This window comes from Protobothrops mucrosquamatus, unplaced genomic scaffold, assembly GCF_001527695.2.
Source record: "Protobothrops mucrosquamatus isolate PMUCROS unplaced genomic scaffold, P.Mucros_1.0 scaffold2590, whole genome shotgun sequence".
Taxonomy (NCBI): Eukaryota; Metazoa; Chordata; class Lepidosauria; order Squamata; family Viperidae; genus Protobothrops; species Protobothrops mucrosquamatus.
Window position 1 is genome coordinate 90,543 of NW_015388645.1, and position 15,291 is coordinate 105,833.

Genomic DNA, 15,291 nt, shown 5'->3' on the forward strand with positions numbered 1-15,291 from the left:
ACTGTAGCTTCTTCATTTTCTATTACTTCTATTACTTCTATTTTGTGGTCCCACCAGTTCTTCCTAGCAGGAAAATGCTATTTCTTGCAGACATTCCAATGCATCAGTATTGCTGCTTTGGCATGCCATTGTTTATAGCTAGCTAAGTGGTTCAGCTTCTTTGCGGAGGTAGCATAAATGTCTTCTTAATTCTGCTGTTGCATGCATTTGTTCTTAAGGCTTGGTTTTATGAAGCCAGAATTAGCCCGTCTCCTTCAATGTTACTGCTCTTAGCCATTATCAGGTCTTGTTATCTGCTTTGGCTGCTATTTTTTAATGTATTGGCCCTATAATACTTTACCTTGCCATGTCTCTCCTATTGTTCATTTGGTCTTTCTTCTAAGTCAGTTTCGTTTCTTTGATATTCAGTCAGCCTTCATGGTATACTAGCTTCAGTGCATCTTCTTCACTGTACTTCAAATTTTCTTCCAAGCACTATTTTATTTTTCAATCATCTGGTGTACTTGCAACATTCCATGTCCAACTATTTCCTTTGGCAAGTAGAATAAAACATCACTGCATGGATGAAGGGCATAATTTATTGTCATTATTTTTCTTGTCTTCCTATTCAGGGGCTTTTTGTTCTGCTTGTGTCCAGTCTACTATTCCAGCTGTTTGTTTTTTTTCCTAATGACTGGAATTGTCCAGGTGATAATTGCCTTGATGTTATTTCCTCCATTGAGTTTGGACTTTAAGATCACATGATGAATTCACTTCTAACTTTCTTGACTTCAGTATGTTTAATGTTTGTCAGCTTAAAGAATGCCCAGGTATTTGTAGTGATCTTTACCCACATTCTTGATGTTATTTTATTTCCATAAGGCATCTTGATTCTTCAGTTTTCACTATGTGTGGATAATCTACAATTAAATTAATAGTCTAAGGCAGATGAAAACTTAAGAATTATTAAGATGGGGGCCTAAAAATATAAATAGTTCCAAGCAGAATGGGGTGGGGTTATTTTTTTGTAAAATTAGGGTATTCAGGTCCAATAAATTCAATACTTTCAGATATTGAGAGAGTTCTTTAGGTGTTACTCCAAGGGCTCCAATCACAATTGATATAACAAGAGATTTCTTTTTCCACAAGCACTAAACTTTGACCTACAAGCCCCTGTAGTTCGTATAATGTTTTCTAATTGTTTTTCCTCAATCTTTGCATCATGGGCTACAAACAGCATCAATGAATAAGACTTCCTTCTTTTCCAGTAACTTATGTTAGGCATGTTATGAACGAGATGCCTATCTGTTGGGATCTTAAAGTTTTATAAGATCTCAACCTGCTCATTTTCTAAAACTTTCTCAATTTGATGGTCCCGGTGGTTTTTATTACGTTCAGATCCAAATCTCTGGCAATAGTCCTAATGATTTTGGCAACTTGGTCATGACACTGCTTTTAGTCAGTTTGTGAAGTTTTGCTGCAGCCATTGATCAAATGGTCAATTGTTTCATCTTTTTCAGTACAAAGGAGACATTTGCTACTGTTGCTATATAATTGAATGTTTGCTTTCATGCGATTCATTGGCAAAGCTTGCTCTTCAGCCACTAGAATCAGTTTCTTCTTTAAATCCCGATCTTAACCAATTCCATGTGGGGGTTTTAATTGACTTTTCCTTCCATATATTTGCACAGAACCACAGCAGCTGTTGTCTGGATGTTATACTGTAGACTATACCTCTGATCAGAAAGCACGTGTCAATTCTGGATTACGCAGAGCCACTTTGCTGAGGTAGTTGAGGCATTAGGCTAGAAACTGGGAGACCTGGGTGATTTTGGAAATAGTCACCCTCTTGCAGCTCTAGGAAGGAGGCAAAGGAAAAGCATTTCCAAAACACCTTGCCAAAAAAGCTGCAGGGATTTGTCCAGGCAGTCACCAGGAGTCAAAAACTGACTCAAAGCACTACAGCTGTTAATTTCCAATGTACTTTGATTATTATGGAAACGAACTAAATTAGGGCTTTTAGCCCCAAAGAAAAAGCTCCAGCTTTGCATAGACAAGGCTACCTTACTTTCTATTTACCATTCACTAAGACAGTGGTTCTCAACCTTTTTAATGCCGTGACCCCCAACCGGTCATAAGTCGAGGACTAAGCCGGTCGTAAGTCGAGGACTACCCAACCGGTCGTACGTCGAGGACTTTCCCTGCCTGGGAGCGCCGCGCATGCGTGGTTCCGCCCCCTGCGCCGGCCGAGGCGTAGCTGGCAAGCGGCAGAGACGGAGCAGGCCGACCACCAGCTGGCCCAGCCCAAGGGAGGTAAGGCACCCGCCAGAAAAGGGGAAAAAAAATGGTGGACAGCCTTGCTTGGCGACCCCCGTGAAATGGTTGATCGACCCCAAATGGGGTTGTGACCCATAGGTTGAGAACCGCTGCACTAAGAGATCCGCACATCTTGCTAAACATGGAGTTTGGATTGAAAACGAAATGGTGTATATCCAAAATTGGAGCACCATTACCTTCTTTCTTTGAGGGCATTCAATCTACTTCTTTGACTCATAGATTCCCACTTTTGGATTGCTAGCTGGTTCCCTGGTCCAATGTTATAACCATCCTATTTTAGGCTTTGGGAAGAGGTATCACTTCCACAAGAAGTTTTATCAGTACCTCAAAACCTTTTAGGCTGATCTATTGTCTAAGACTCTCCATACAAAATACACGGAACGGGCTGCAGCCCTACCATTTTCAATTCCTGTACTGGGTTACCCATCATACAACAATAACTTCCACTCAAATGGGTGCATAAAGATCCACATTGTAATTAGGAATTACTGCTTATAACAACTCTGTTGTGTGAAGTTATCGGTCCTTATTGGTTCTTGGATTAAAGGACTAGTTCACACAATTTTAGGATGTGAGGAAATGTTAAAATTCCCAAGCAAGGGACTAGTTTGCTTTACCCTATGCTCAACATAATTTACAGATTACAAAACATAGCCTGAGCCATTTCTTTGCTGCATATTTTAAATTTAATAAAATAAGATAGTTGTATTTCAAGAAATATTTGCCCTGCACAATTTCAGCGTGGCAGTTTAAAATTGTTAAATTGGTAAAATCCAGACATTCTGGGTGGAACTGGAAAAGTAGCTCCAATGCTGTAGTGAGGTTTCAGAGCAATTGTGTTTGGACATATCCATCACTCCTGTCCTGTACAACTCTGAGCTACCGTTTCTTAATTCCAAAAATGATAAAAAGACCAGGGAACTGCTTTGAGCAACAACATTCAAAGTTCTCACCCTCAACAGTTACAACATGCTGAGCGCACTATGTAAAATGAGGGTGTGTATGCCAGAGCTCTGCAATACTCAAGTTTTCAAGGGAAGCCATCTTGTTGGAAGAATACAAGGCTGACCTGTTTGTCTTGTATTGCTGGTTCCTCGTGTAAATTGCGAAGCTGTAGCAAATTCTGCAAAGTCAAGATGTACAGCTGTACCACTTTGTCAAGGACAATGAAAAAAAAATTGAACCTCTTCCAAAAAGTTCAACCTTTAAAAAAAGATAATGGATGTGCTTTTCTGAACTGCTTGCTACAATTATAAATCCCAGGGAAATGTTCCAAGAAAATGGATGAATGGCTGACGGTCAGCTAGCAAAACGCAAGAACCAACAAAAGCAAAAATGGTGCACTATCTAAACTATTCAGCAAAATTATGAGCACACCAAACTAGAAAACGCAGAGGCAATGATTTGAAAGAGCTCACTATTTCAACAAATCAAAATCTGTAGGATAGGAGTAAGTGAGCTGCAAATGGCTCCAGCTGCCATTATGCAATCCCAATTAATTTGATCTAATTACACAAAAAAAGATGGAAAGCAGGTATGTTAGGCATCTGAAATTTTTAAATGCTGATTTTGCACTTCAGCATTACCTCAAATCTTGCTGAAAAATAAAAGGGGGAGGTGAACATCTGGCATGACTGTACCAAAATATTGCCATGTCCCTATGGCTCTTACAGGCTGAAATCTTTTTTTTTTTTTAAGTGCAGCCCCCCCTCCCCCCTCAATTATAGAAAAAAGGTTATCCCCAGTAAGAAAAGTCCCACATTTCCTGTGGGAGCTGGGCTAGGGTTGGTCTTCCAATAGTGAAGTCTGGATATTTTGTTCTGATTAGAACTTTTCAAAGTTTTATTCTTGATATTCCCTTTCAGACAGCAGGATGGGAACTGTACAAAATCAGCTTCACTTTGCCCTGATCATAAATAAGCCATCTCTTATAAAACCCCAAGTCAGGGTTAGCCTATTAGGCTCACCTCCATCTGTTCACTGAGGAAAGGATCGTGGTACCACTTGTTTTGAGAAGACTGTTCAGACGCTAACAGTCAGAAGAAGCACTCCTTCATTTCCTTCAAGTCAACCCAGTATTCTTTTCAAAAAGAAAAAAAACATCTGGGAAAAATTAATCAAGCTTCACCTCTTTTCCAGCTCTTTACTTAAAGTTCATGACCAGGATTAAGCAAATGCTTGGGATCTGGTGGGGAGGTCCCAGCTTTTCCTGCCGCTCCTAAACCTTCTGTACTGTGCCCTCGCCAGCAGGTACTTTTTTTGCTCGCTTCTTCATGCGGCTGCGGGCATAGACACGGAGGAAAAGGGCTATGAAAACCACAGCTACTCCCAGCCCACCCATCACAGTGACTGCATGGCCATAGATGAGACAAGAAAGCAGGATGGCAAAGGCTTGGCGTAGAGTCATGATAATGGTGAAGACAGCAGCTCCAAATTGGTTGATGGTGTAGAAAATGAACAGCTGTCCAAAAGCGGAACACACTGACAAAAGCACAGCATGGGCAGCAAACTCTGAATGCCGTGCCATAAAGTTTATTGATTCTAGCAAGGCACCTTGCTCCAGCAGCGAACCCACGGTGAACAGGCAAGAAAAGACATTCACCCCAAACATCATTTGCACTGAGGACATCTTATGGGTGAAGAGGGCATCCTGCCAGTTGGAAGTGAAGCTGTCAAAAGCAATGTAGCCACTGAGGAGGATCACGCCAGAGAAGGTAGTGACGGTGGAGGCGTGCTTGTCGTGAGCACTAGAGAGCAAAAACATGCTAACCCCTACTGAAATGAGTGCTGCCGTTAAATATTCCCAGTACTCGTAGCTTTTGCGTGACACCAACTTGCCCATCAGCATGACCGGAATCACCTTGGAGGCTTTGGCTAGCACTTGTGTGGGGAAACTAATATACTTGAGAGCTTCGTATTGACACCAGCTGCTGAGAATGTTGGAGAGGGAAGCAAAAGAATACTTGTACATGGGAGCGCCATGACGGGGCTGCTTGATCAGAGCACAACAGAGGCCAGCCACAGTACAGGCCAGGATCCGGTTCATGAAGACGAGGAACTGAGAATCTTTGAACTTCTCTCCAGGTTCTGAGTCACTTGCTCCATATGACCTGGTCATGACACGCTCCTGGAGGACACCCCATGTCAAATAGGAGATCTACAAAGTGAGAGGGAAGAAAGGTGATTAGGAGAGCGACTATCGGAGAGGAAGTGACACATGGTAACCATCTGACATTCTGAGTGGAATCTTCTAACTCTTTATCTGTCCAGAGTGATAGACAAATGGGCTGATGATAGAAAAATGCTTGTAAACACTTTATCAATACTAACTGAAAGCTAAAAGCTAGATTTGACCATATAGGCCTCATAGGCAAATTACCATATGCTTTGTTAATTTTATCTAAAATGTTCATGAAAAAAATACTTCTCCTCTGACAAGAGCATGGCAACTATGATACTATCAGTGTGTCCTGACTGGAGGGGAAAGAAAAGAATTGGCAATTAGGCAACTCACATTTTTAAAAAGTTATCAACACCCAATAGCTTGCTTGTCATTTTGCACATGTGTAAAACGACGAAAAGAGGTCATAAGAAACTACAATAATTTTTTTTAAAAAACCAAATAACCTCCTGCTAATAGGAAATTGGGGAACCTTATTTTAAAATATCAATAGCTTATCTATGTGAGCCAAACCTTTAGGTTTAAATTAAAAATGATTGGGCAAAATGTTACAGTCTATGCATTTGTGTAAAAGGTGAATTCACGGAATCTTAAAGATTCTAAGTTCTAGATACTGCAAATTTCTACAAGTTTTCGTAGCATTCAGCATATACCACTGACTCAAGAAAAATTTGGTTAGCACACATCATGATATCATTTGATTATTTTAACTGGTTTGTACAATAAACCATAATGCCCTGGTTCCCAAATAATGCTAAACGATTACGTTTACAAAGAACAAAAGCTGGGATTCTCTTATTACATTAAATTATCTCCATTACATTAAGTTATCTCAGTTATCTCCATTACAGATGAAAATTAACTGGTATTTGGACCCTACGTCATCTATATATTCAACTATGAGCTAACTACGCTGTCAAGTTCCTTTACCAACTGAAGAAATCAGTGTTGCTACAATTTGCAGGTGGTAAAGTTCATTTTATATATTTATACGTTCATTTCATGCAACATATATTGTTCCCAACGTCTGTCATTACAAAACTGGTACTTGGCTTTCTCATAAAGGTAAATCTTAATTTCGGGCCACAACTGGGACTAGAAACTTGGTTGCTAAGCAAATTAGTCATCAAACAAGATATCATGTGACCACTTCTGCCTACCATTGATCAGAGAGAATCATGGGTCAGTAAGCAAGAGTCCCAGGAAAGAAGCACAGGATGCCCTGAGGTGGGGATGGCCTGACCCAGGCCGTACGTGAGTTGAGGATGTGGTGCAAACCGCAGCCTCCCCTGGAAGCCTCAGCATCTTCTCTTCTTTTCATTTTGCACAAACTGCAGCCTTTTTGCAAGTACACTGCTCTCTGTCATTCACACACTCCACCTCCGTCGCTCACCTGCACTGCACCCTTCTTCACTCCCATACACACCATGTCTTCCTTCCCCTTGCCCACTCACACTGTGCCCTCCTTGCCTTCTTGGCTCACTCTGTCTGCAGAGAATCTTCTGCAGACTCTCTAGGGTTGTAAGTAAAGAACTATCTGCAATTTCCTGTCAGTTCTCAAAACTGGGTCACCCAAAACCGTGTGATCTAAAGCCTATCTGTTCTTTACCTGTAAGCCAGTTGCACAGAATAGCAGCTTAAAAACCTGACGGGCTGTAGATGACTCTACAGTCTCATTTCGAGCTGCTGAAAGGGCATCATCCTGATGCACTGATTTGGCCTCATTGTTGCCAAAAACACAGGATTTGATTACTGGGAAACAAATTCCACGGCCTAAGAAAGAAAAAGAAAAAAGAAAATTATCTACAGCAATCAATTACTCGATGGCTAAAGATTTCCTCTTTCCATGATCATGTGGCCACCATGACTATCTGCCGAGGCACACGGAACCCTGTTACTTTACCACTTTACTGGTACCTATTTATCTAGTTGCACTTGCATGCTTTCAAACTGCTAGGTGGGCAAAAGCTGGGGCAAGTAACAAGAGCTCACCTCATTGCACAGCGCTCAGGTTTCGAACCCAGGCCGACAGCTTTCCAGCTGACAAGCTCAGCATTTTTAACCGCTAAGCTGTCGCCCCTTTCATTAATGCTAATTACAAACTTATTCCTACCAGCACTATCCATGTTAATCCAGTTTTATTTTCATGTTCTCATGTTAGTTGTTCCTGCCAAGATACATTTTCTTTATTTCCGGTGATATAGAAAGCCAAATTCACATTCCATGTCTCTTCTCCACAACGTTGCAGAAAGTGAATGTTACTCACAGGGCATAATAATAAAACAATTGAAAAAATAAAAAGATAACAGCTGAAATTACTGGACAATAAAATTGTCATTGCGCTCTAGAACAGGGGTGTCAAACTCAATTTCATTGAGGGCCGCATCAGCATTGCGGTTGCCCTCGGGGGGCAGGTGGGTGCGGCCTACTGGGTGGGCGTGGCCTACTGGGTGGGCATGGCCAGCTCTACATCGTTCGCGTCAAGGGTGCCTGTGGGGGCCTAGGCAGAGATCTGAGGGTCTCTGGCGAAGGGGGTGGGACCGGGGCAAGCGCCAAGGCATGGTCCATTTCTTCATTCCTCACAAAGGGTGACACTTCACCAGCATGCACCCAGGGGGCGGGGCCGACGCGGCAGGGGCTGGTTCCTCGCTGTTTCTAGACGGCCTTGTGGAGCTGAATGCGTTTCAGCATAGATGGCCACCACAAAATTGTACATTGGCTCCCGGCTGGCCTGGGCCAGGCCCAAGGCAGCGGGGGCCGTTCCCTCACTGTTTCCAGGATGGCTTCACGGGCCACATGAAACCACTTCGCAGGCCACATCCGGCCCCCCGGGCCTTGTGTTTGACATGTCTGCTCTAGAAATAGTACACATTTGGATGGGAATTCCTTGCACAGGGCACTATAAAAGAGGACACTTTCCTGTTAATTTAAATGTGCAGGGAGCATCTTAATAGAACTAAAAAATAAAAAACAGGCAACCAGGGCCACTCCTTTACTATTTTTATAATGAGATTTCCATCTGGCTGAATTTTGCCCATTTTGGCAAGCTAGCATTCACATTTTGCATTACCAATCCAATGGGGAGGAGCTACCCATGCATAGAATACTGCCACCACATCAACTCTTATCCAGAAAGAGTATAATATGTGAACCAGCTGGAGGCAGTAAAGGTACTTTTATAACATCTACCAAGGACAATGCAGACTCAAAGGAAACTGTCAAGCGGTACACTTGCTGTCTGAGAGGATTGAGTACACTTATGCCTCCTGGGCATGGAAATCACCCATTCAAAGAGCTTCTGTCTTCCTGCAAGTCAGTTTCGGTTTATTCACCTTTATCGTTCCCACTAACAATTCCAACCACCAGTTCAGTACCCGAACAGCTTTATATACTTAGCTGACCAAAAACGATAGAAGGAGATGCATCCTATATAGGTACTTACCTGTTTCAAGGTAATTCTTCCTCTTAAAATACTGTATGAGCAAAAAACCTGGCACGAGGATGCTTGCATAGCCTGCAGCATTGACCAAAAACCGTAACAGCCAAAAATCTCCCCAGGAATCCTGGTGAACAAGGGGTGCCCCTTCATCGGCAGCCACCGTTTGAAGAGCGGTTAACGCAAGAGACAGGCAGAACCTGCGGAGAAGAACAATTTAGCAGTAAGACAAAGGAAATCCACATTATCTCCCTAAACACCTGAGGGGAGAACATGCAAGGCCTTCTTCGTCTGCATCCCTATCCCTCTCCTATTTTACTAGGCCAGGGGTAGACAACCTTAGCTCTTTTATGACTCAACTTCAACTCCCAGAATTCCTGAGCCAGCATGGCTCAGCTTGGAAACCTCTCCCTTTCCCCTCAGTATGGCTGGCTCAGGAATTATGGGAGTTGAAGTCCACGAGTCATAAAAGAGCCAAGGTTGCCTACCCCTGGCCTAGGCAAAACTAGGAAAGCAATTACAGGTGGTCCTCAACTTACAACTTATAGCTCATTTAGGGGCTGTTCAAAGTTATAATGGTACTTGTAGAAAAAGTGGCACGACCGTTGCAGCATCCTCGTGGTCACGTGATCAAAATTCGGGCACTTGGGCAACTGACTCATGTTTATGACAGTTGCAGTGTCAATTTTTTGCAGCCTTCTGACAAGACAATGGGGAAGCCAGATTCACTTAACAACCACGTTACTAAATGAAGAACTGCAGGGATTCACTTAACCACTGTTGGCAGAAAAAGTCATAAGATGGGGCAAAACTCACGTAACAAGTGTCTCGTTTAGCAACAAAAAATTGGGGCTCAGTTGTGGTTGAGGGCTACCTTATGCATTTTTTTCCCAACAGATTTTCAAAATAAGTATTTCAAAACAGCTCGCAGCTTCCAGCCACACATCTCAGCCATATTTGCACATTAAACAATGCCTACTGGAACAAGTAGATCATCCGGTAAGTAAGAAGACCTTCCTACAAAGCAAACATTAGTAGCTGTAGAGAATCACAATAAAAAAGCACAATCCTCACCATAAAGCTCACTATTTCCAGGCATGTCAGTGAAGGGGGGGGGGGAGGAAGTATTAAGAGCTACCTCTCAAGGACAATGGGAAATAGGATCGGTTCATTCATGAAACAATTGTATAGGTCAGGGGTAGGCAACCTTGGCTCTTTTTATGACTCATGGACTTCAACTCCCAGAATTCCTGAGCCAGCTTGGCTGGCTCAGGAATTCTGGGAGTTGAAGTCCACGAGTCATAAAAAGAGCCAAGGTTGCCTACCCCTGGTATGGGTGCTACTGAAACCATATCACCTCTCACCCGTTGAGCGTATTGGTGTGGACTTCTGGGACTTACGATTCAGCAACTTGTGCGTGAGTTCTGGAGGAAATCATCGTGAGGTATTTTCAGACGTCAGAATGAAATTAAGACATAGCAGGGGAGTAACATCTTTCTGTTGTGTAACTGCATCATGGGCCAGCCAAAACAAATATTACAGTATTCAAAAGGGGTAAGTAGATTAAGGCTGTCCAAATGCCCTCTATTGTTTGTTCATCCCATTCACTGACTAGCACCTATCCGGATGAGAATTTTACAGCAGGGTTAAGGTTAATGATTGATAAAATGCTGGAGATGGCTGTCTTAATTGGGTCTTCTCCTGAAATCTCTACATCCCCACCCCACCCCCATGCAATAGAGGCTTGGAGTTGTAGTTTGCCTCCCCTCCTCTTTCCAGGAATATAAATGTTCAGAATAAACAACCACCCAGAAGCAATTCCCCTCAATGAAACAGCTTATATTTCTGAGCATGCACAGAATTTCTGCCTCACTCGTAATTACTCCACTACTATACCAAATCCTGAAAGAGCTTTCAAAGCAGATTATGCCTCTGAATGAAAACGCAGCCCTTCAACTGTTCCAATAGCACTTCCCTTTTCTTCCCATTAACAGTCTTTTTGCAACAGAAAAGTTGCAAAAGGATGCCACAGAAACATGGTTTTGAGAAAATATCAACAGGAATGTATAGCCCATTTCACTGTGAGGTTAATTTCAACATCTCTTGCATTATTTAATCTTTCTGTCGCAAAAATATCCAAGAATGCAAAAGTAGCTGTTAGAAAAATGGTGAAATCTTCAAATTTCTGTTTGTTTGTTTTTTAATGTAAAATATAATTTTGCAACTCCTGAAATTCCAACATTCTGGAGGGGCTTGAAAAGATTAAGCACTATCCTGGATGATAGAAAACACTGGAGATGGTCCCTCCTAAGAGGGAGAGCAGAGTTCCCTGGACCCTAGAGAGAGGGGGAACCAGAAACAGGAACGGTCTCAGTGAATGGAGAAGGAGGGAAGTGCTCAAGATGGTTGGAGCAAGGCAAAGGGCCATGCCAAAATGTGTTCCCAAGCAGAATAATAGTTGAAAATAATAGAGCAGCTAGAGATTTTCAGAGATCTGCTGTACATAAATGCTATTAATAAGTAAATAATATTTGGCAGAATTCGTTGTTCTTGCCACAGAGCAATTGATTGGATGGTATCTGTGTTTGCCGCTCCGTGAAACTCCAATAATTCATCACAGCATTTCTTCTCCTTTGTGATGCGTTGCATAAGGCTTGTGTCTAATATTAAGAATGCATTAAAATTACTCTAGTTTGTATCAATGTCTACTTGACAGAGTACTGGGCCTGGTTATGGGATAATATGATTTAAATTTCCTATTTGACACTGAACTTAAATAGATGGTCTTGGATTTGTAACACTGTATCGAATATACATTGCATATTGCATATTCAATACAGTAAGTTGAAAGAACATAATATAAACTTCTAAGAAGTGCAGTGCGTCAGGCAAAAACAATATGCTCCAGTCCTGGCCAGCCAAATATTTATGGGAATTTCACAAGCACAAGATAGCATCCCTTCCACTCAGGCCATCCAAAACCCAAAATGAACAGTTATTAGTAGCTGACATTGGAAGCCATATAGAAACATTATAACTAGCAGTAATTGATGGCTTTGCTTTCCATGCATTTGTCTTTTAATGCCATTAAAATGATGGGCTGTTACTATGTCTTATGGCAGCAAACTTCACAATCTGATGTGGAGTCAAATGTTAGGTCAGGTTTCATTTTACTGACCTGCTTATTTTAAATCGAGTCATAGACCTCTCGGACTGATCCTTCCTTGTCTGAGTAAATACTCATTGGTACTCGTCTGGGGTGGTTAGGTCCTTACCCGTGTTGACCACGTGTTCTGATGGGTTGGGTCCCAAAGAGGAAAAAGTTAGGATCTACGTTATTCTGAAAGCGTAAGTCCAGACCGTGTGTTAGACCCAAAAAATTCCTGGATCTGCAACTCCTCTCAAAAAGCAGGTAGCAGATATGAGTAGGACAGTCTTTGCCCAAGTCTATCATGTACATCCGTTATGTCCATCCTGAACCACAAGATCCTCCAGATACTCATGCCCTGGACACCTTTTGTATGGACTGCTACAATACACTCTACATGAGGCTGCCCTGAAGACCATTTAGAAGCTTCAGTTGATCTAGAGCAGGGATAGGCAACCTTGGCTCTTTTATGACTTGTGGACTTCAACTCCCAGAATTCCTGAACCAGTGTTGGACAAGGTGCAGTGACAGAGAACGCCCACTTCCTGGATCCATCAGAAAACACTGTTTGATTGATGGGAACTGGAGAATGCCAAGAAGTTGGTGGGGAGGGGAGATGGAGTATGTGTACTGATGTTGGTGTGACATAAGGCTATAAAAGACTCATAAACAAACAAAATGAACTGTCTGATTGAACAGGATAGGCATAAATTACCAGGTCCTCAGATGGTCAGTCTCATTTAAGAATCTTTTATAGCCACCCTTATGTCACATTAACCTCAGTACACACATGCACCAACATCCCTCTCCCAAAAAACCCACAACCCCATGTCAAGTTCCAGGTCCCATCAATCAAACATTGTCATCTGATGGGATCCAGGAAGTGGGCCTTCTCTGTCACTGCTCTTGTCGTTTGGTACAGCATTCCCCCATGGATTCATATAATTCCTACACTGTCTTCATTCAAAAGGTCATTAAAACATGATTTTTCTCCTAGGCATTGGATTATGATGGATGGAGGGGTGGGTGTCCTCATAGGATTTTTTTTCTGCTGAGTTGGGTGATTTGTCTTTTCTGGATGTCTTTTATCTCCTTTCTGCTTTTATGTTTTTTGTGTTGCTTTTATTCTTCTAAGCCATCCAGAGACATCATGAAGTTGGGTCATTTTATAAATCTAATAAATAAATTTGATTACTCTCCATTTTATTATTACAAGAGAGAAAATCTTCTCAATCCATTTTTTCAACACTACATATAATTATCAACTGTCACCACCATCAGCCCTCCACATACCATTCATTTACTATTCTGAAAGCCCCAGTTGCTCTAAATCATGGGTGTCAAACTAGATCGCGTCACATGATGTACCGCGATGTATTGTGACGTTTTTGCCTTTGCGGAACCAGGGTGGGCGTGGCCTGTGCATGATGCCTCCGGCCCTCAGGCCGCCAGTTTGACATCTCTGCTTGAAATGAACCATTATGCTTGGGGTAGTCTAGCCACAATTACTGGAGCATTAATAATACAAATTTTTTATATATGCATTTCATTGTGTACCTTTGAGCATTTGTCAAGGAGGAAGATTTCTCATAAAAAAATGAACCTGATTTGACTCCTAAGTATGTTTCAGTTATAGTTCTTATTTCAATCTCCTAGGTATCTCTTTTCTTGATTGGTCCTGAAATGCACCAGTGCCTATACAGCACATACTAATTTCCACCAGACTGAATCTAATCTATTACAGTGAGGAAAAAAAATTATTTGATCTCCTGCTGATTTTGTATGTTTGCCCACTGACAAAGAAATGATCAGTCTATAATTGTAATGGTAGGTTTATTTTAACAGTGAGAACAGAATAAAAATAAAAAATCCAGAAAAACGCATTTCAAAAAAGTTATAAATTGATTTGCATTTTAATGAGTGAAATAAGTATTTGACCCCTTCACAAAACATGACTTGGTGGCAAAACCCTTGTTGGCAATCACAGAGGTCAGACATTTCTTGTAGATGGCCACCAAGTTTGTACACATCTCAGGAGGGATTTTGTCCCACTCCTCTTTGCAGATCCTCTCTAAGTCATTAAGGTTTCGCGGCAGATGTTTGGCAGCTCAAATCTTCAGCTCCCTCCACAGATTTTCTATGGGATTAAGGTCTGGAGACTGGCTAGGCTACTCCAGGACCTTAATGTGCTTCTTCTTGAGCCACTCCTTTGTTTCCTTGATAGTGTGTTTTGAGTCATTGTTATGCTGGAATAACCATCCACAACCCATTTTCAATGCCCTGGCTGAGGGAAGGAGGTTCTCACCCAAGATTTGAGGATACATGGCCCCGTCCATCGTCCCTTTGATGCGGTGAAGTTGTTCTGGCCCCGTAGCAGAAAAAACACCCCCAAAGCATAATGTTTCCACCTCCATGTTTGATGGTGGGGATGGTGTTCTTGGGGCTATCATAGCAGCATTCCTCTTCCTCCAAACACAGCAAATTGAGTTGATACCAAAGAGCTCGATTTTGGTCTCATCTGACCACAACACTTTCACCCACTTCTCCTCTGAATTATTCAGATATTCATTGGCAAACTTCAGACGGGCCTGTACATGTGCTTTCTTGAGCAGGGGAACCTTGTGGGTGCTACAGGATTTCAGTCTTTCATGGCATAGGGCAGTGATGGCGAACCTTTTAGAGACCGAGTGCCCAAACTGCAACCCAAAACCCACTTATGCATCGTCGGGTGCCGGGTGGGTGTGGCCCATTGGGTGGGTGTGGCCCATTGGGTGGGCGTGGCTGTGGTGGTAACAGCAGACTGGGTGGGACTAAAAAGTTCAATCAATCAATTCCAACTTTGCCAGATCTTTTTTTTTCCCCGAGAAGTTGAAATTGACTGATTGATTGAACCTTTTTTTTTGGTACATGGCAGCGGAGGCCTAAAGCAAAAAGGTTTTATAAAACCCAGCTGAAGGCCTAGTACTGGGGCGACGGCGTGCGTGCCCACAGAGAGGGCTCTGAGTGCCGCTTCTGGCACCCGTGCCATAGGTTCGCCATCACTGGCATAGGGTGTTACCAATTGTTTTCTTGGTGACTATGGTCCCAGCTGCCTTGAGATCATTGACAAGATCCTCCTGTGTAGTTCTGGGCTGATTCCTCACCGTTCTCATGATCACTGAAACTCCATGAGGTGAGATCTTGCATGGAGCCCCAGACCAGGATAGAGTG

The 15,291-nt window shown here is 42.4% G+C and overlaps 1 protein-coding gene across 1 annotated transcript in view; it reads right to left on the bottom strand.

The window, feature by feature from the left end:
* Positions 1-4,134: 4,134 nt before the first annotated feature.
* The window catches only part of SLC35B2 (solute carrier family 35 member B2), a 20,729-nt gene continuing 9,572 nt past the window's right edge, over positions 4,135-15,291 (bottom strand). The window contains exons 2-4 of the mRNA XM_015825310.1: positions 8,940-9,133; positions 7,107-7,270; positions 4,135-5,473 (exon numbers count right to left, since the gene is read on the bottom strand). Of these exons, the coding sequence (XP_015680796.1) occupies positions 4,535-5,473; positions 7,107-7,270; positions 8,940-9,133 (1,297 nt within the window). The 3' untranslated portion in view covers positions 4,135-4,534. The remainder of the gene's footprint in view (positions 5,474-7,106; positions 7,271-8,939; positions 9,134-15,291) is intronic.